Genomic DNA, 19,945 nt, shown 5'->3' on the forward strand with positions numbered 1-19,945 from the left:
AAAGTGCATCCTGTAGTTATTCAACCGTTGCAAAGATGCATTAAAATGTCAACAAGTTCAGGCATTTCCTAAACACACTGGAAAAGGGCAGCAGTGTAATTAATGATGAGTTTGAACAGGTCGATCCCCTCACATTATGGAGCTATTTCCTTTTGACTTCTGTACGAGTTGTGCAGCGAGATTTATTTCCTGCGTCACATTACAAAGATTAATCATCACACAAAACAAAGCACGGCCAGCTCGTCGCCCATTTTTCCCCGGCAACTCTGATGCACAGCAGCGCTCACAAAACAATGGGTGCAGTATTAGGTCACACCAGCTATTATGACTAAAATGTGATTGTATGTGTGCTTTATGTCCCAGACAGCAAACACAACTTCAGGTTTTTCTGGTTTCTATTGATGCTGGTACCTCTCTGGAATAAAGACCTAAGGCATATAGTGTTGTACTTTCATGTCTGCTTATGTAATATTTCCCCCTTTGCAATTGTGCATTTTTTCCCCTTAAGGAGAAGAAAACTGGGCCAGCTGATACTCATCTTTAAACAATTTGCTGGCAAACCTACTTACTCTAATTTGCACTTCAGTTTTGCTTAAGTTTCAGCCCTGGAATTAAGTTTTTAACTGATTTGCATTTCCTGCCACTTTATTTCTTTCTTTTTGACTTCATGTCTGGACTTTATCACCAGCACACAAGGGTGATTTGGCTGCAGTCTCTGTTCAAATTTAGGCTAGAGCAATCATTTTTACCAGCAAGTAGAGAAGGAAACATTTTCAGACCTGCTGTAATACCTGTCACAAGGATAGCAACAACCCCAAGGCTCCCAGCTACATGTCAGACCTTTAACCCCCATTAAACATTTGCACCCTGAAACCAGTGGCAGGACCCACCCAGCCTCAAAGTCGAAAGACCAAAGGTGAACAGGTCACTGCCATCTGGGTTTCAGGCTCAGTGTAACAATCTCAGGCTGACAAAAAGGAAAGAAAAAAAAAAATTCTTCAGATGTTTGCAATTTGTTTTGTCCGCCAGTTCTAACTATCCTTGTTTAAACTCATGTTCGCAATTTTACTGTATAATTTGAGTCATTTTATAACACAATTTTGAAAAGCGCTATATAAATATTTTATTTTTTCATTGTGGTTAGACTTAAGCCTTTACATGTTTTTTGTTTTTTTTTTACTTAAGAGAATAAAAACACTAGGCACTGCAAGCAAAAATTCAGCCCAACGCGAAGCTTCCCACACACAACAGTTGACCTTTATTCAGGCAATCCCCGCTGTAACCCCAGCCCTCATGTCAGCTGAGGGTCGACCATCTGACCGGCTCCAGGGCCCGTCCACCAGGAAGTCCATAGCCCCGAGTCGGCCAGCTCATGCGCGGTGACGTCTCCACAGAGGACTAAGACTGGTGCTCAGCTGAGCCGGAGGAGGCAGCAGGGGCTGATGGTCCGTCGGCGCTGGAGGCTCCGTGTCTCTGGTCGGCCTCGGGGACAGGCAGCTGGTGAAAGTGTTGCAGGGCCTGAGCCACCTTCTCTGGACAAATGTTGTAAACTGGATGGGTTGGTGCCTTCACATGAGAACAAGACAAAAAACTGCATTAATTGTTCCATTGTGTTAAATTCAATCGGTCTGTTCTGTTATTTTGCACACCCTGCATGTCTGCTGTATTTCACACACATCTTTCCATTGGCTTATTTTCATTTTCTAATGTTAGTATTGGCTGTACTCTTATTTAAAATCCATTTTCCTTTGTTATATCCTAACATTTGCTGCCGTAGTGACCCAGTTTCACCCCACTGTCATCTAATCTGGCTTGAGTGCAGTTACAGTTTCAGTTTCACTTACTGTACAATAAATTCATGTTAATAGTACACTAGCTTCGCCCCTCCCCCGTCCACGGAGACTCAATTGATTTATGAGGCTTGAAACTGGCCTGCTAGACACAGAGCCATTTCACTTGACACCTTTGTTGCTGTATATAAAAATACTGCATTTTTCAACCAGCGACATGAAACACAACTCATCATGTCAGTGTTTTTAACAGTCTGCATGTTATGTGCAGGTTTCAGGGAGCCAAACATCTTTTGGCCTTTTTGATGTTACACTGAACTGAACCAATTTCAATTAAATGACCAAGAAGGCAAAAACTGATAACATGAACAAGGCTCTGAAACTAGAAGTGTGAAACTACAAGTGCACAGGAGAAAAAAACCCCCAACAAAACAGACTGCCAGGACATTTGGGAGAATGTCCAGCTTTGAAAGAGATGTGATGAAAACAAAAACATTTTTGGCCTTTTGCATCTCTTGGATGAAACTTGTACCATTTTAGTCTAAGAGATCAAACTTTTAGTGGCCAACAGAGTGACATTTTTAAAACACAAGAAAATAAAACTGAAACCACTGCCAGTCACACTTGCACATATAGATGAAAATACACAATTCAGGGTAGTTGTTACTAGGTATCATTTAATGGGAAAATATCTGTCATCTCTAATTTTATATTTGCGATGTAAGAATGTCTTGCTCATGATCCCCTTATCAGTGAAAGACGGGTAAAAGGAAAATAACTTCTCAAATCAAGATATCACATTATTAAATTGCTTTTCGCAGTCACCAGGGTGTCAAATTTTATTCTCCTGCTAATCCATTTTTCTCTGCCTTGGTTCAAGCTTCCGTCCCTCCCTGGCCCTGCTGGAGCCTCACCAATCTGTTCTCCTCCTTTCCCAGGATGAGCTCGTGATGAAGGTCCACGTTCCCAAAATGCTGTGCTATGGAGAGGCCGCTCAGGCAATAACAAGTGTGGTAAAAATCTCGCGATCTGGATGCAGAAGGACAAACATCAGACATGTTAGGAAGATCTTCGCAACCTCTGGGCTGCACTTCTTTGGCAGCAGACCTCCACAAAATCTAGATGAATGAAGGGTGAGCGAAAAACTGATGTATAAATCCTGACTTATGTCCAGTGTAGCTGTTAGTGTTGTTTACTTGACATGATACTGTATGAGGAGTGGGCTTTCTTTGCATTTAAATTGAACAGGTCCCACTGAGTGACCTGGCCAAGAAAATGTCACAAACATGATCATATACATGAGCAAAACCACACACACACAAAAAAAATAATAATTCAGTGTGTATTTTATGTATGTATTGGTGCCAGCCTTTGTGTGTCATGGTGTGTGTGTGTCCAGATGGTGAGGTACTGACTTGCCAGGCTTATCCAGAAGGCCTCCTGCTGGGTTCTGACAGCACAGGAGGATGTACTCCTGCAAGGCCTGCTGCTCAAACATCCACCTCTGCCGACTCAGCTGCGACTCCCCTGCACAACCACACAGTCAGACACTAACCTTAATGACAGCGCCAGAGACCGTGGGCTCAGAAGCATGGATTCAGCAAGTTTACTCATTCTCTCTAGCAGGTTACCACAATTTAGAGCTTCCAATCCATCTTGCCTTGCATGGCTGTGGACTGCGGGGGGACAAACAAATAATGACTGAACCCATGTCGTTTTTATTTGAGGCCTAAGTGCTAACCACTCAGCCTCATAGAAGAACCTCAGGGCTCTACATGGAAATTTTCTTGGATAACTGTGACCAAAAACACATTTTTGGCCTGTTTTGAGGTGGCTCTGTGGAAGAGTCCCAGGCCAGTTGGTGGTGTTTTCTAATTGATCAAAATGTCAAAGGAAAGTGGTTTTTTGCAAGTTTTTTGAAATGAGATTTTGTGGGGTAGGAATCTGCAAAGACCTCCATATTTTCAGTGGGCAGTGAAGGAAAGACCTCCTATACAGCGTGCCTACCGTCACAGCAGTGCTACAACCATAGGCAAGTACCTTCTTTGAAGAAAGCTCTGTGGAGCAGCGGCAGGAGCCCAGCCTGCCAGAAGGAGTAGCAGCCATCCACCAGTTTATTGCAGCGGCCCTGGAAGCCTCCCTCGAAGCGCATCTGTCTGCTGACCACCCATCGCTGAGGGAACGTGAAGATGGAAGCACAAATTTAACAGAACACCCCATGCAAGACATTTTGGATCTAAACTACCCACTTTTATCCAGCAGAATAGAGTCGGAAAGCGCGTACATCACACTGGTTTTCAGAGGAGAATGCACCTAGTCATATTGCTGTATGTTGTCAGTCTCATTTTTCAACAATTTCTAGAGATTTGTAGTTTGCCATCAACTCCTGTGTGCATTTTCAACATAAATATGGCTCTTCCGGTCCGTCTCAAAAGAATTCTCAGCATTTTTTCATGGCTGCAGTAGCACAGCCATAATAATGCGTGCATAATAAAGGATGCACAATGAATCTCCTGTAGTAACCAAGCCAAAGAATTTGTAGGTGGCATGTAGGTTTACTTGCTAGAGAAGATTCATTTAGGATTTTTCACACTTGTGCATCTCTAGGAACCTAAGCTAAGGACGTTTTACACTTCTAATGGCTCCAAGGCAGTTATTTTTAAGAGTGTTAATCGAGAGGAAGTCCACCTCAATGGCAGGAGGCTAAAGCTTTGCATCTGAAGCATCTAGCCAGTATCCAACACTCAGCAACAATGAGAGGAAGATAGAGGGGGAAGTGAATTGAAATCTAATCTTTCTAAAAGGGTGAACTCTCCCTTTAACATCGTTGTGTTGCATGTGTTTGTTCTGAGAGGAAAGTGGTGCCCACAAGAGCCACTGACATTATGTTGACAAAGTTTTCCTTCAAAAGTGACACCAAAAACTACCCAAAACACTAAAGGAGATATTTCACATGAGATGGCTACAAGGTCATCAACGTGTGTAAAAAAAAAAAAAAAAAAAAAAAAAAAAGGTGACAAAGGAAAATAAGTGAGAGAAGAGTTTTTAAAACTGGAGTTCAAAAAAATTATTTCAAAATATAAAGAAAATGGGGCTCCAAACAACCGCGCAAGACCTTGGCAGAACACTGAAACTTCCACTGTCTGATACAAAGCACTAAAAGCTTTCATCTTTGAAAGATAAGGGGAAGAAAATCAATCTCCCCTTGCTTCAGATCCTCAGAAATCCACAGATGTTTTTGTTGATCCTGACACTGTGAGAAGACAGCTGAAGGCTATGGGTGTAGCTGTCAAAAATATGCTACACACAGTATGGAAAAGAAATGTGCAAAAGAAAATGTGTACTAGAACACTGAAACTGGACAACTGAGATATAAAGTAAGTTTTTTTTTTTATTTTAAAAAACAATCAGGGGTTGGTGATTCTGGTTTAGACTGAAAGCATCATGACTGCTGATAAACACAAATAAATTCTCATACATGATGCAATACCCTACAGCAAATGTTTGCTTGGGAACAAACAAACAACAGACTCACCACGTCAGAGCCCAGACCTCAGCATTACTGAATGTGTCTTTTGGGATCGCTTGGACTGTGAGAAGCACAAAACCTTTACAACTGAACTTTGGAGGTGTTGGCAAAAAGCATGCAAAAATATCTACAGATTTCTTTGGAAAATTGCAAATCAAGTCTCCAGAAAAGAATGGAAGCTTGAAAAAATTTAAAAAAAAAAGGCAAAGGGTGGACATACTGAACAATATAGATCATAAGCTGTGGAGGCGTTTGTGTGGTTTCATGACAGGATTTCTCCTCTCACAGAAGCAGAGGAAGAGATTAGAAGCAGTATATGGGAGGAAGGAAAGGGGTGTAATAATATTTGCAAAATGGAAAAGATTTTTGCAATATTGTTGCCATGGAAACCACTAATTGGTGCCCTTCCAGTCAGTGCCGTGTGGGTTTGAGTAATTATGGAACTGGGGTTTAGTACCAGCTGGGGTCCGTTCTGTCTGAAAGCAGGGCAGACAAGGACTAGCTTATTAACTCCAGCCCATGGATTCGTTCTAGCGACGGAAGGCTGGAGCGGCAGCAGAAACCTCAGCGCTCCACTGAAGAGGGATGAGGAGTTTTAACACAGAGGAGAAGGTCAGTGAACGCTGGAGGCTCGCTGGAGCTCAGTGATTCATTAAAGAGTCGGGTATCTCATCCAGCACAAGCAAGAGGGCCAGAGTGGGATTAACTCCCTCATACAGACAAATATCACTTTCTGCAGTGGGGCTCTTCAGCCAAAACTACATTTATATTTTGTGATCTTGTTACCTTTTGACATTAGCTACATATGTGGCTCTCTGCCTTGCCATTAACGTGTAGGATGCTAGCAATTAAAGATGCAGTAAGTTGAATTTTTCTGTTCCGTAGCTCCAAATGGGGTGGGAGTGGAGATGATATGGTTATTGATGAACACAGCTGACTCAGTAATGACTTGGCTAGCCGCACACATTTCTGGCTATCAAAACTTTCTTCCCAGCCCCATTCTGCCCACTGGCATTTCGCAGTGCTATGAATGTGCAAGTGGCATCACAAGATATTTCAGTTTATGAAGGCTAAAATCCTTGAAATCAGGCCAAACAAGCAGACAAACAACACAGTATTACTGTTATATAATTACATCTTCACTGGAAGTTTCTGGCCTAATTATCTAGATACGGTAACTCATCTTCTTCACTGTAAAAATCTGGTTTTAGTCTTGTTGAGAGAAATAATGCTGCTTTAAAACCTTTGTAAGGCTTACATGTACAAATGCATTTTTAGAGATTCTGTTTTGCAAACATTTTGTTTCAGTGGTTTTCACAGCTGTCTACTGACAACATGTTCCCAAGGAGCAAAAGCCACAGATACTCATCACTAGAACAGTAGCTGCTGCCACTGACAATGCAACTACAGCAACTACAGTTCAGTTTAAGCGGAAAGTGGCCATCAATATGAATTGTCCCTCAATAATTACTGTTCAAACTCTTTGCCTGACATGGTGCAAGTGATTTGAAGCCAAGAAAAGCCACATTGATTCAGTCTGACCTTTCAACTGCTTTCATGCAGTGTGAGCTAACCCACAATTTTTTATACACACCCACAGCCCAAAACCTACAATGGTTTTCTAAATATTTTAAATACCATTTGCAAAACCAAAACGGTTCTCAAAAATTATGAGTGTGCAGAGGCGCTGAGACACTTGAATTGTCCTTAATAATGACTAGCACAGACTGGCATAATTTGACAGATCAGATTAATAAAAATGAGCCCTGCGACAGTCACTCATTCTGAACACTGCAGCAGTTTGCAAGGTGCTGTGACACAGTGCTGCACCTGTTGTGGGTCACTCAGTGTGTGCAGAGGGGACAGAGCAGGTAGATCAGCTGCAGTGGATATTCTGGACCAGTGACGTGAAGGCCTGGTGTCGCCTTCAGCTCCACTGAGACTAAGATTAACCACTGAGGCAGAAATCCATACAACAGGGGGTCTCTTAGCGGATGTATGGTGACGTGGGATACCTTAGAAGGCATGCTCTATTAACCTGTGACATTGGCCAGGCGCTGAGTGGGTATTACTGCAGAGCTACAAGGCAGTGTGAGGAGGGAGGGACATTTATCAGCTTGCATGAGGGCAGTAGAGTTTTTAGACCAGGCTTATGCAAAATTGCTTTCACATTTACAGTTACTACATGGATTTGAACAGGGGGTAAAGGATGGGGACAGTATTATAGGAGTCAAATGTTTTTGCTGGGCTAGTGTCTCAAACCCTTGATAGATCTACCTTTTGAATTTTGATTATTTTTTTCCTCAACCCTAACTATTAATATTCCAGACTGGAACCAAGGCGCACAACTATCTGAGCGCCAGCCGTGCTCCTTGGTTTCAGTGACAGACACCAACAATGCTGCAGGCTGGCTGTCCTTCTTGCAGATGACCCATGTTCAAGCTTGTGTCAGAGAGCATTTGCCCAGCTGAAGTGTCCTTGAGAAAGACAATGAAGCCCCAACAGCTCCAGGGCTGCTGCTCTGTGGTGAACTGCACCCTGACCTCTGACCTCTCTTCCTCTGGCCACAAGCCATTACAGCAAACCTTAATGCTCTCCTCAAATATGCAATGAGTTTGGTGGAAAAATGTGGAATTAAAAATGCAAATGTATCCCTTCAAGCTCCATCGATGGCTCTAAGTTGGTGGTGTTCTGTCGTGGCACACACAAAATACTGCTGCATACAAATTAGGCTATACCCAACTCAGAACTTCCCAAGTTAAATCAGATTCAGCAGTTCAGTGTGACAATTCAATGATATTGTTTTTTTTTCTAGCTATCAGAAAACTGGCACTAGATTCTAATTATAGAAACTATAATTTTTATTATTATATTATATTATACTATTATTATAGAAACTATAAATATTATTATCCACGCTCCTTGCTTGTGTTTAAATCAGGTACAAATAAAGAGGGTCGTGCTCAACAAGCATAGGTGCTGGGCGGAAAATGTTTTTTTTGGTAACCTGTTAATAACAATCAAATAATACTCAATCATAATCAGTCATAATGAGTCATACAAACACATTTGAGCATTTAAAATCTGTAAAATTCTTTAGGAAAGCTGCAAAAAGATTAACTGCCAACTAATGTGAAGTTCTGTGCAGGTTTGGCGGAGACATGAGATGGAACAATGAGACTGTGCACAGGTATGTCTGGTTGAATGACGCTCTTACCCTAATATCTCTATTTTTTTTTTACACATGTAAATGATTAAATTATTTAACAGCTTAGCCCCTACATTCACAGCCCTTTCAGTGTTAAGAATAATATAGGAACACTACAGGCTGCTGTGTGTCAGTGACTACATGTTGCTATTGGTCATTGTAATCATGAATGTGTATCTCACCAGAAACACACACACACACACACACACACACACACACAATGTTGCTCTTAGTGAGGTTCACTTGTGTATTTCAACCAAGACTGAGCCTTTATCAGGCACATCAGATAGCCAGCGTTTTACTTGATAACTCTGTATGTAGAGTTGTAGTATTTTATTGTGATTGCATCATAGCTGCGGGTTATTGCTTTCCCCTCAATAGTGAGCAGCCTTTAAAAAGAAATAGTGCTTTAACACATGTTTCTGTTCTGATAGTTAATACTGATAGCATCTCTTTAGTTGTTAGAAGTCAAGCCAAGCAGTACGCAGAGGTTATTCTTGGCATGTTTTTTTTTTATATAATCCTAATAGTTCTTTTTGTTAAATAACCGAAATGTGGGACATGTTGACCGGGAAAAGGTCATGTAAGGTGGGCTCTCACCAGCAGGGCTTTCAGATCCAGCATGTGTTCTTTGCCGAGGATGACGAGGGCAGCTGTGCCACAGAAAGTGTAGCCGCCGTGGGCCTCCAAACCCGGAACTCCCCCGAGACCACCCTCCCAGTTCTGACACCTGGAGACAGAGAAAAAGCCATTCAGACACATAATAAAGCTTTTTACACGTTCATAAGAGCAAGAGCTGAGAATAGGGAGGGCTCTGGTTTGGTGGAGAAACGAGGTACACAGATGGTCTCCTGTTAATCACATTATAAAACTGAGCAGACCTGGTGGTGGGGCTGTACCTGAGGATCCAGCTTGGCGTGTCCTCAAACAATTTGGGTGTGAGGATGTTTGTGAGCGATGCTACAGAAGCTGCACAGTACGCACTCCTGTAAAAGACAGAAACACAGGCTGATCATGATCGACACAGAGAGATGAGGAACAGCAAAGACAAGACAGCATGTCCACTTGTTCTATACGTAAAACATGCTCTTCCAAATTAGTAGACCAAACATACGCATCTATTCGGTATTTTTGTCAGCCTGTCGCAGTTCAACATGTTGGTTTTTACATATTTGGCAGATTACGGTCAAGAGACTTGACAAAACTTTAACTTACCAGGAATAAAGAAAGACAGGCAGCATTACAATTGAGTTGTTGGGCATGATATTGATAAATATCACTATCTTGGTATTTGTCTACATATCGTCTGGGATTTTGGATATTGTGATATCATGATAGTTTAAGTGTTTTCCTGGTTTTAAAGGCTGCATTACAGTAAATGGATACAATTTTATTTGCCTCTACCTGCTTGGTCATCATATCCACATTAATGATGACTATTTCTCAAAAATTTCACTGTGTAAATATTTTGTGAAAGCACCAATAGTCATCACTATAATATGGTCCCAACATCGCTATCAAAGTATTTGGTTTAAAAAAAATGTTGATATCTGATCTAGTCTCTACTGCCCAGCTCTAAGCCATAGCATTTCTGTGTATCTAGATACACTGGCTAATGTTTGTCCATAAGCAAAGCCACCTGAAGAGTGTCTGAGAAGCCTTCAGTTTAAATAATACACCGCAACGGCTGCACATCAAATGGTTGAAAATACACAACAGCCTCCTTTGAGGCTGTTGTGTATTTGCGAGAAACTTCAACTTTTAATGCTCTTTGTTGAAACAGAACAGAGGAAGATACCTCAAAGCACCCTAATAAAGTTCAAAGACAGAACAGCCCCCCCACACACACACAAACACACACATACACGCACAAATGACATGAATCCAATCTTATGCCAGCGGGACATTTGCGGATATGTCTCATCTTTGTTATAAACATCAAAGCATGACAAGAGAGGACACAAAAGATAGAGAGGAAGAGAGACAGAGAGAGAGAGAAGTCCTCAAAAAATTTCCCTATTTATACAGTGAGTCAGTGTGCAAATTCGAGCTGTAAAATGTGTTGTCACACATAAAGCAAAATGGGTATTCACATGAAATAAAGAAAAATGTTAGATAACAAATCTGCTCTTACTTGACGGTTATAAAATGAGTGTTATTCATGTGGTCACCTTCTGTTGTGGCAAAGTATGAGGAGAGAACAGAGTGTGTGAGAGGAGTGTTATCTCCTGCACTCTCACCTGACATCCACCTCCCCTCCTACGTGCATCACAAAGGACCCATCTGGCTGCTTCACTGACCATAGGAAGTCTAACAGCTTCTCCCTGGAGAAGTCCAACATGGGAAGGGCAGGGAGGGAGGGTGAGGAGCAGGAGAGGGAACAGGAGCACAAGAGGAATGACAAAAAGATTAATAGCATGGAGTACAAATAATAATAATAATGCTAATGATCATAACGATGTTCACGATGCATGATGAACTCACTGGAAACACTACAGAGCTCTGTTGGAATACAAAGTAGTGATGTTCTGCTGCACCTGTTTTAAAGCCTTAATGTAATCAATGCAGTGTAGTAGGGAAACTTCAATTATACTCAATTATGCTTGAGGCCACATAAATGAATCAATTTCTAGATTAAATTAAAGATGAGAGATTAAAGAAAAAAAAAAACAAGAGAAATTAAGTGGAATGACAGCATCATCTGATAGAATGTCATTATCAATGTTCATTAAAAGCCCTGACATTCCATGACTGCTGATATACAATACTCTGACACTCAGACATTTCACTATTATGTATCCGTTAATGAACGTGACCAACAATAGAGCCTCACAAAATTTGCACCATGGCAGCACAAATTTTGGACACTTTCCTAAAAATAACATTGGAATTAAATTATGAATCGTGGTCAGAAGAAGATAATGTGGGAGAAAAGTAGTCTGGAAGGTAGTCTCACAGCACTTCCTGTGCTTTTTGCCCAAACTGTTGACTAATGACGTTGACTGAAACCGTGGACGGTGTTATAATGGAAACTCACCGGCAAGTTAGCTCGCGTAGCATTTGACTTCATTACCCAGAGGTCATGTAATGTGATGAATCAGTAAAATGTGCACCCCTCACACCAAAAAAATAATTTCTTTAGGGGTTGGTGTGGGTGGAGATGGTAAGGGGAAATATTTTTGCAGCAAGCTGAATTGTAATTTTCCCTGGACATAGCATCGCTGTGTAAAGGCAAGTTTTGCATTTCACTCTTAAGTTTTCATTTGCTATTTCCTGGTTGCTGAAAAAAACCTGCCACCTGTATCAACACCACATGAAGGAAAATCATTCAAGCAAATAGGGCAAATTGCATGGGCATCTCCATGAGGCTGGATAGGACATTGAATGTTAGAAGCTCGATTTGTGAGACTGATGAGGGCATGGTAATGCTTGGTCTGGTAGAAGATTGTAGAGTAAAACTGTAATGCCGTACCTGTCTATGACGTTATAGGCCTCCTCTGTGCCGATGATACAGAGGGCATTGACAGCAGCATAGGTGGGTGCGAGGTGGGCGTGCTGACCTGGTCCACCGGCGAAACCCCCCGTAGGGCTCTGGCAGCGTGCCAGGAACTGACACACACTGGTAAGAGAAGAGCAAAAGGTAAGCAATGACACTACTGGAATTAGACTTTGACAGACACCATACATATAAATATAAACAGATGGTGATTGTACACTTGGATTTCATGTTAATATTCTGCCAGCACTTTGAGGTCTTTTTTTTTTTGTCTGAGATTTATTTTGGATGCTGTGACGGACTATAAAAATCAGAGATTAATGATGTATTTTTGGAAATATATCATTATTACATTGCTGTTGTGATAAAAAAAAACAAACAAAAAAAAAACAACTAAATACCTAAGAGTTATCTTTTCCTAGTTTTAAAGACTGCATTACAGCAAAGGGATGATAGTTTCTGAACTTATTAGACTGTAGCTCTTATATTATTTGCCTCTACCTGCTTGGTCATCATAGCCACATTACTAGTGATTTTGGGAAAGTACCGACCCTTCAGCATCGCCACAATATTGTTATATGTTTATGTTTTCAGGCAAAAACATTGTGATATTTTATTTTGTCCATGTTGCCCAGCCTTAATGTCAAGCACTGAGAGTGTTTCAGGACATATAATGAACTCACTGCACCTATGAGGCAGCACAAGGCATTGGTCCCACAGCTAGTGCTCTTTTGAGTGGCGCTGGCAGTGCCAACATGAACAGAAGTTTGAAATGTAGCCTGCACTTAATGGTAGGGAGTCAACCTATCTGGAATTGGCATGGCAGTATTTGTTTACCAAATTACCAATAATCAGACAGAAGCATAACAAACGCCGCAGGAGTAAGTTGGCTGCTCGAAGCTCATTAGCTTATGGTTCAGAGAGTAAGAGAATTCATTCCCTGAATAATAAGATACTGAGCTCCCCAAATGAAATACCATTAAAAATGCAGCCAACTCGTTGTGTATTAAGAGACACACAAACACAACTGCAAAAACAACATCAACTACCTCCTTTTGTGAACAGATTTAAGTACAAAAGAACATTTCACCCCCGGTTTCCTGTTGCTTTGTGCTCAAGTAATACCCTCGCCTTCCTCGGCAACCGTCGGAGGAGCTGCTGAGTTTCCATCAGCAGAGCCCAGGAGGTTGTGGGTGACACCAGGCACCTCCCAGGTGCAAATGTGTGTAACTGCATGAGTGTGAGGCAAGATGCTGCTGGAAAAGAGCACGCATTCACGGCAAACCAGACTTTTTTATCTATCAATCTCTCGCTCTCTCCTTGGACACATTTACATTGTCTGTTCTTTAGGCATGACTCATCAGCAAACAAAATTTCTATCTCAGTTCTGCCAGAGCATTGAAGCTGAATTGTGCATCTCAGTACAGAGGCCTGTAGAACCCAGCAGACCGTGAACCGAGCATCAGTTCCCGCTAGCTGACGTGGCACAGAGCGCAGACCATCTGAACCACAGTTTCCTGTCTATCCAGCCTTTGCCTCCGTACACCAGTCGACTGCCCAAGTTTGAAGCCCTTTCAAAAAGTACACTTCATCCCTCACTGCAGAGACAAGTCACAGATCTGTGAGGATGTGATCAGCCAAGTGAGTTGGAAGGAGAACTTAACTTTCACCAACCCGTGCTGATACAGACTGGAGAACAGTGCATATTTCACAGGACAGAGAAAGCAATCTATTGATGGCTGCATTTTTGCAAAGGCTTGTGTGTGTGTGTGTGTGTGTGAGTGCAGGGGCCTCAGGCTGGGCAGTGCCAGCCGGTGTGTTGGCATGCCTCACAGTAATAATGACTGAGACGGCAGAAGCTTTTGCCAGTGGGATGGCAGCCTGGCACAAATACTTGCTACAGGGTTTGAAGAGTATTACTCTCGAGTGGCAATAATTTAATCAAATGAGTGACATTTTGGTGGCAGTGACAAAGCACTATTTCAGATTAGGCCTGTGCAAATATAGCTGATGTGATATGATCCTGCTTATTGCGGCAGATATTGTCACTGGGACTGTTTATCACGATTATTAGTCCTACAGATTTGATGATCAAAATTAATTCACTTCACTTTTTGCGTCTTATATCAACCATTTTGACTATTTTCCAATCACACTCAGCCCAGCGATTACAGTAAAGCTAATTACTGATATGCCAACATTCTACTGCAGTTATTTGTGGAAAACAAAACTGCAATATGATTATACTATACAGCCTTATACTGTATTATTTTGCAGGTGCACTGGACCTTAAAGCTTTCTTGATACTCCAGTAAGGCAAGGTAGGAGCAGTTGCTACAATTCATCATCTATCAGCATATAGATAGGGCAGCACTGTTTGCACCGAGCAAGTAATTAAACAGTATGTACTAAGCACTTACATCAAGTTGGTGGCAGTGCGCAGGCTTTATGTGGCCTGAATATCATCAGCACACTTGCTTTGTGTTAGGCCTCTGTTAGCAAACTAGTGGTGGACTGTGTGTGACTCACTCTGAGGCGACAGCAGCAGGAATGGGCTCCTCGAGCAACTCCAGACTGTGAAGGATCCAGTAGCAGAGCCACGGTCTGCTCGCATCCAGACACTGTATGCACAGACAGACGGACAGACAGACACACAACAAATGTGCAAATATGTCAGATGATCAGATGGGCATCAGGTTAAATATTATAGAAATAAACACAACGGTTTTGTTCAGTCAGAGAAAGAGAGAGAGAAAACTGGGAGCAGGGGCTGAGCCCGCAAGAGTCAAATGATAAAGCAGAGACACACTGCTAAAATCATCACCACAATCACCATCATATTTCTCTTATTTTGGATGGTCTGTTAATATTAATATAACTAAGACAGTGATGTTTTTTGCCTGTACTTGTTACATAAGGTGATGATGCAGCTTCCACCTTCTATCACAAATTGTCTGCAACACTGCTGTCATGTGAAAACTGAATATATGATGACAGAGCTGTAATAATTTATTTTACACCCTAAAATACAGCATTTCCCCACAACTCAGATAATGAATTTGGTGTCAAATGCAATTGTCGCTAAATGATGAACTAAAATGATTAACTAAGAATATGCTATTTTTCTAGCTAAGTAAGTGAAATCAAAAGCCAAATCATAATGACATCACACATTTGTGGGTAGACAACAAATGCTTTTCTCTCTTTTCTGGCTCTAGCAGAGAATAGTTAGGTGTCCACAAAAGAGGTGGCCTTACTGAGAGCATCCAAGAATACTTTTGCATTCGGCCCAGCGGTATTTTCATTTAAAGCGGCCTATCAGTCACCCAAAAGTAATACCAAATACACAGGATCTGATACAAGCAGGGGTTTTACAGGCATGAATAATGACGGAAAAGTCATGGAATTTGAAAAATGTATTTTTCCAGGCCTAGAAATGTTCTGGAAAATTGGTAATATTGGTAAATTGATGGTAATCTTGACAAATCGAGTTTCACCATGAGAGGGAAGAACAATTACAATACATTTAATTCCTCAAAATCAGGCTGGCTGCATCTAGGAAACCAGCCAGTCAGAGTCCAGAGATGTGGCGGTTGCTATGGGACGTATTTTGTCTTGCGATTCCTCCTGCTAGTTTAAATATCGCTTTATTCATTACACTGCAGAAACACAGTCATGGATATTTGGTATGTACAAGTGTACGTAATCCAGACTGAACTTGGGTCAAAGCCTGGCTGAGGAGGTCTCTGCTGTGTGTCGTTAGGGTTGTCAGTAAGAGCATACTGTTTACTGGAAATGTGGTACTGTACCTCATACGAATCTGACAGATGACGTAAGCCCTTCTTGAGATATTGGTAGTGCTGTTCCCGCAGCAAAGTTGGCCTGGGAAGACAAACACAGGGCAGGAGGATCAATAAAAATCGATAGCTTTAAAAAATACAAGAGAAAAAGCCACTACTGCCTGGACAGAAGGAAACAAATTTGAACAAATAGGTTAAATTCACTGAGTTGGTAGAAATACTTTTCTCTGTCTTAATACAGAGACACTTTCACCTGAGCACCACCTGTCACACCAGGACTTCACATAGTACAAAAAGAGTTTTGCATTTCAAATGATCAGCCAATCCACCGTAATCTCTCTCCTCGGTGAATGTCACATCATGTTTCTGGTTCACTTTAGTGTGTGTGTGTGTGTGTGTGTGTGTGTGTGTGCCACGACAAACAGACAATTCTTTTGCCTGCATCTCTACATCCTCGCACACAAGTGTATGACAGTATCTGTGTCTATGAGTCACAGACAGCTGACACTCACTCCCTCCCCTCAATTCCCTCCGTCTCCACCCACCCACTCCTGCTTGGTGCCTGCCCTTTTCACACAGCAGCGCACTAGGACGACTGTAATTAGACTCTACCTACTCAGGGTTAGTCACAGATCAGCTGCTGCATCGCTGCCCGAGGTTTCACAGCAGCAGGTCTGCAGCATAACAACAAACCAGAGGGCACGACGGGACTGGCACTGAGCAGCCAAGTCAGCCCGCCCACCTCTGCTATGCCCCCCGCACAACGATTCAAGTTAGCTTGTCAACTTGGTGAGGGCTACAGATTAGCATGCAGCAAGTAAAGAAAACACTCGTCTTAGTCACAATACACATCCAAAAATTAAGAGCATGTGCATGGTAAAATATATAAACACAGATAGATTTAGGTAATGGTTGCCTTTGCTCTTCTGTTGGTAAAGAATCACTACAGCATCACATCATAGTGAGCAGGCTAGAAAAAGAACCAGTCTGGAGGCATTTCTTTGTGAAACGGTTGCAATTAACCTCAGAAATCCAGATTCAGTGTCCTTCAGAAACCTTACAGGGCTCCCACTCATTTTACCTTTTATCTAAAACTGGAGGTCTAACATCACCTGCCATGTGTGTGCTGAACATGTTTACTGACTCACTGAAAATATATGATCATGACTTAACGTGACCTTGATGACTGGTAATGTTAAGTGCATTTACGCTCCATAGATTGAGGGGAAAAAAACAAAAACATCTCCCCTTTGAAGGCAATGCCTTTGACATTCAGGTCCAAGCGGTTGCCATGGAAATGGATGGGAAATGGATGAGTCAGCCCATTAACAGAAGACTGATGACAGCTGATGGCAGAAACACAGTGTGTGGGCCCGTCAGCATGCGCGGTTTAACACACACACAGCCATCATACATCAATGCAAAGCAATCTTCATGGGCAAACAACAGGTGTTTGTGACCAAATAACAGCCAAAGGAAATGAGTGGCGTTCATGGCAATAGGCCATAATAGTAAGACATGTATGCAGAGTACTATGAACAGACTCGACTTGACTTTGAAAATGAATGATTTTTGGGGGGTGGGGGGTGGTGGGGGGGGGGGTGATATGTGGTGATAATAACGCTTGATATGACATACGGGAATAAGGCCAGGCAGAGACAAGATTGTGCTATCAGAGAACTGCCTCAATACAACAATCGACATCTGACAATACAAGTTAATATCTAATGAGCTTGATCTTATGTATTACTGACACAGACATTAACACTGCATTTTTCTGTCCGAGAAACATTTAACCATATTTACCCAGTCTGTTTTTGAGTGAAAGTAAAAGCACACTGTGAACATAAAAACCAGCTGCTAGCCACGGTTGTGCTTGCTGCATGCATGAGCTGGATCTGCAGCAAACCCACATTTAACAAATGCATTGTGTTTTGAATATGAAACTAAAATACTATTGTCTCTGTTTCAATTACAATTTCCAAAAATTATTCTGTACAGCATGCTGCACATAATTTTTTTTTTTTTTTACACGATGTTAGCCTGTATCCAAGTAAAAAAAAAAAAAAAAAAAGTCATCTGAGAAGAGCCACCTAATCTGCTGACATTGTAAACTAATGCCAAAAAAAAAAAAAAAAAAAAAAATCAAGCCAAGGCTCCACAACTGTAATCCATGTCTGTGTTACAATTTCTTTACTGCTCAAGAAACCATTTCCAAAAATATCAAGAGACTTGAGAAGACTGGATACTTACTGTGGTAAGCTGTGTATTTGCTTGTAAACACTGATGACTTCTTCGATGTTATGTTCAACTTTTTTCTAGTTAAAAAAAAAAAGAAGAAATGACAGGGACAAGAAGACAGAGTAAACAGAAAAGAAATGGCAGGTGTGAACTGTAAATGTTAAAGAAAAATCTTACTCATCAGCTACAGTGCAGCATTTCTCGGTGGCACAGTTTGCATCATCTATGAACTGACCCCAGTGTTTTTTTTCCCCCTCCTACTTATATCACACACACATCACACTTATATGACACATCAGATACCCACACTGTCTGTCTGTCTGCCTGCCTGTCAATCAGAATATTTTTCCTCCAAACTGATATCTCCTCCAGTTGGGAAAAACACCACTGGACATATTCTGCTTGTTATACCATGTTACAGCTCCCTAGTAAAGCCTTTCCTGACAAAATAGCTCTGCTTGAGAGAATAAAATCACCCACTTCTCTGAAATATTAACATGATCACCAGCATTTATGGACAAAGGGTGCTTTGGAACATCTCATTTAAAGGTTAACACTGTGAAACACACCACAGGGCTTAGCTTTAATGTGGGCAATTGATGATTTTCAGCATCTTTAATGTATATAACCCATTTCAAAAGGTACTGAAGACCTGCACCGTTATATAGCACCTGTAACAGACAGACATCAAGTGACATGAACATAGTTTACCGGTGTATTTTTCTATGAAACGTGGCGGACGATCTCACATCAAAGTAAACGGTATTACCAATAATAGACCTCGCCATGCTTTTCGCTTATATAATTCAAACTTAATCTCATTAGTGTAACTTACATACCCAAAGCTCAAGCTTGCTAGACTAGCTAACGCCCCGGGACCATCTGCTTAGCCACATTCAGCCTATTCCCTGGAGTTTTCACTCAATCTGGCGGCGGATTCGCACTTTATTTGGTAAAGTTGTTTAATTTTCTAACATCTGAGCGGGTTTCACACTTTCCCAGACGCGGCGCCGGGAGCTGCCAATCAATCAGAGAAGTGTTAGCATTAGCCGCACAAGCTAACGAAGCTAATCTGTCCTTCCGCTCACCTGCTCCGCTGAAGTTACCGTCTCCACGCCGTCGTCCGCGAACACCTCTGCGGCGTGGCGCTCACTGAAGCACCGCAAGGGCGCCGGTGCACCGTCCATGTTCCGCTAAGCGCTGACCGGTGTTGACACTTGACGGTGCTGCTTGTTTATTTTGGTAGTTCGCTCACACTTTCACTGGACTGTCCCCCACTTCCTGCTGACGGCGGAGTGGGCGGCGACTGCACGCTCATTCGCGCGCGCACAGAAGGTACGGCGAAGTCGAAGGAACAAACTTTGCAGCAACGCACCCCCCCCCCCCCCCCCCCCCCCCCCCCTCCCCGCGCGTGCTTGTACACGCACGCATCCGCGCACACATTCAGGTAATCAATAATAATAACAGCTAATTAATAAGCAGTGAAAAAACAGTACTTCTTAATTAAGCACCAGGACTAGTGACAAAAGGTGAACATTTGAAGGGGTTATCTCAGGTAACTTCAGTGTTTCTCACTGTTACTTCTTCAGTATATATAGGAGTGTGTTTACGAGTGTGCGTGGGAGTGTGTGTGTGTGTGTGTATTTGTGGACACTACTGATATCATCACTCACTGTGTATTTCCACCCATTGTTTTTTTTTTTTCCTCACTGATGTTGCGACTACAAGCTGCGTCAAGCCAGCCGAAAATAAGCAGAATAATACCGGGAAAAGGTGAGCTAGCCTTCAAAATAAAAGTATGAGGGGGTGGGGCTGGGGAGGGGTGTACATACAAGTTTATGGCCTGTAAGCACTAGTAGCAATATCTTTAACCCTATAAAG

The 19,945-nt window shown here is 42.0% G+C and overlaps 1 protein-coding gene across 1 annotated transcript; it reads right to left on the reverse strand.

The window, feature by feature from the left end:
* Positions 1–657: 657 nt before the first annotated feature.
* fntb (farnesyltransferase, CAAX box, subunit beta) lies at positions 658–19,386 on the reverse strand. The gene is made up of 12 exons (XM_030046646.1): positions 19,153–19,386; positions 18,077–18,141; positions 15,833–15,905; positions 14,553–14,644; positions 12,000–12,146; positions 10,768–10,851; positions 9,427–9,513; positions 9,128–9,257; positions 3,831–3,963; positions 3,206–3,317; positions 2,705–2,819; positions 658–1,566 (listed from the first exon to the last, which is right to left on the reverse strand). Exons 1-12 carry the CDS (start codon positions 19,249–19,251, stop codon positions 1,399–1,401), a joined length of 1,305 nt encoding a protein of 434 aa, XP_029902506.1. The 5' UTR covers positions 19,252–19,386; the 3' UTR covers positions 658–1,398.
* Positions 19,387–19,945: the final 559 nt, after the last annotated feature.

This window comes from Myripristis murdjan, chromosome 24 (genome assembly GCF_902150065.1).
Source record: "Myripristis murdjan chromosome 24, fMyrMur1.1, whole genome shotgun sequence".
In the NCBI taxonomy this organism is placed as follows: Eukaryota; Metazoa; Chordata; class Actinopteri; order Holocentriformes; family Holocentridae; genus Myripristis; species Myripristis murdjan.

Bases quoted from the DNA above. Each gene is read 5' to 3' on its own strand.
- fntb (XM_030046646.1), bottom strand. From the start codon at position 19,251: ATGGACGGTGCACCGGCGCCCTTGCGGTGCTTCAGTGAGCGCCACGCC. The intron at 9,514-10,767 runs GTGAGAGTGCAG...TGTCTTTTACAG, and splicing joins GGAGGGGAGGTGGATGTCAG to GAGTGCGTACTGTGCAGCTT. The intron at 3,318-3,830 runs GTACTTGCCTAT...GTGGTTGTGCAG, and splicing joins CAGAGCTTTCTTCAAAGAAG to GGGAGTCGCAGCTGAGTCGG.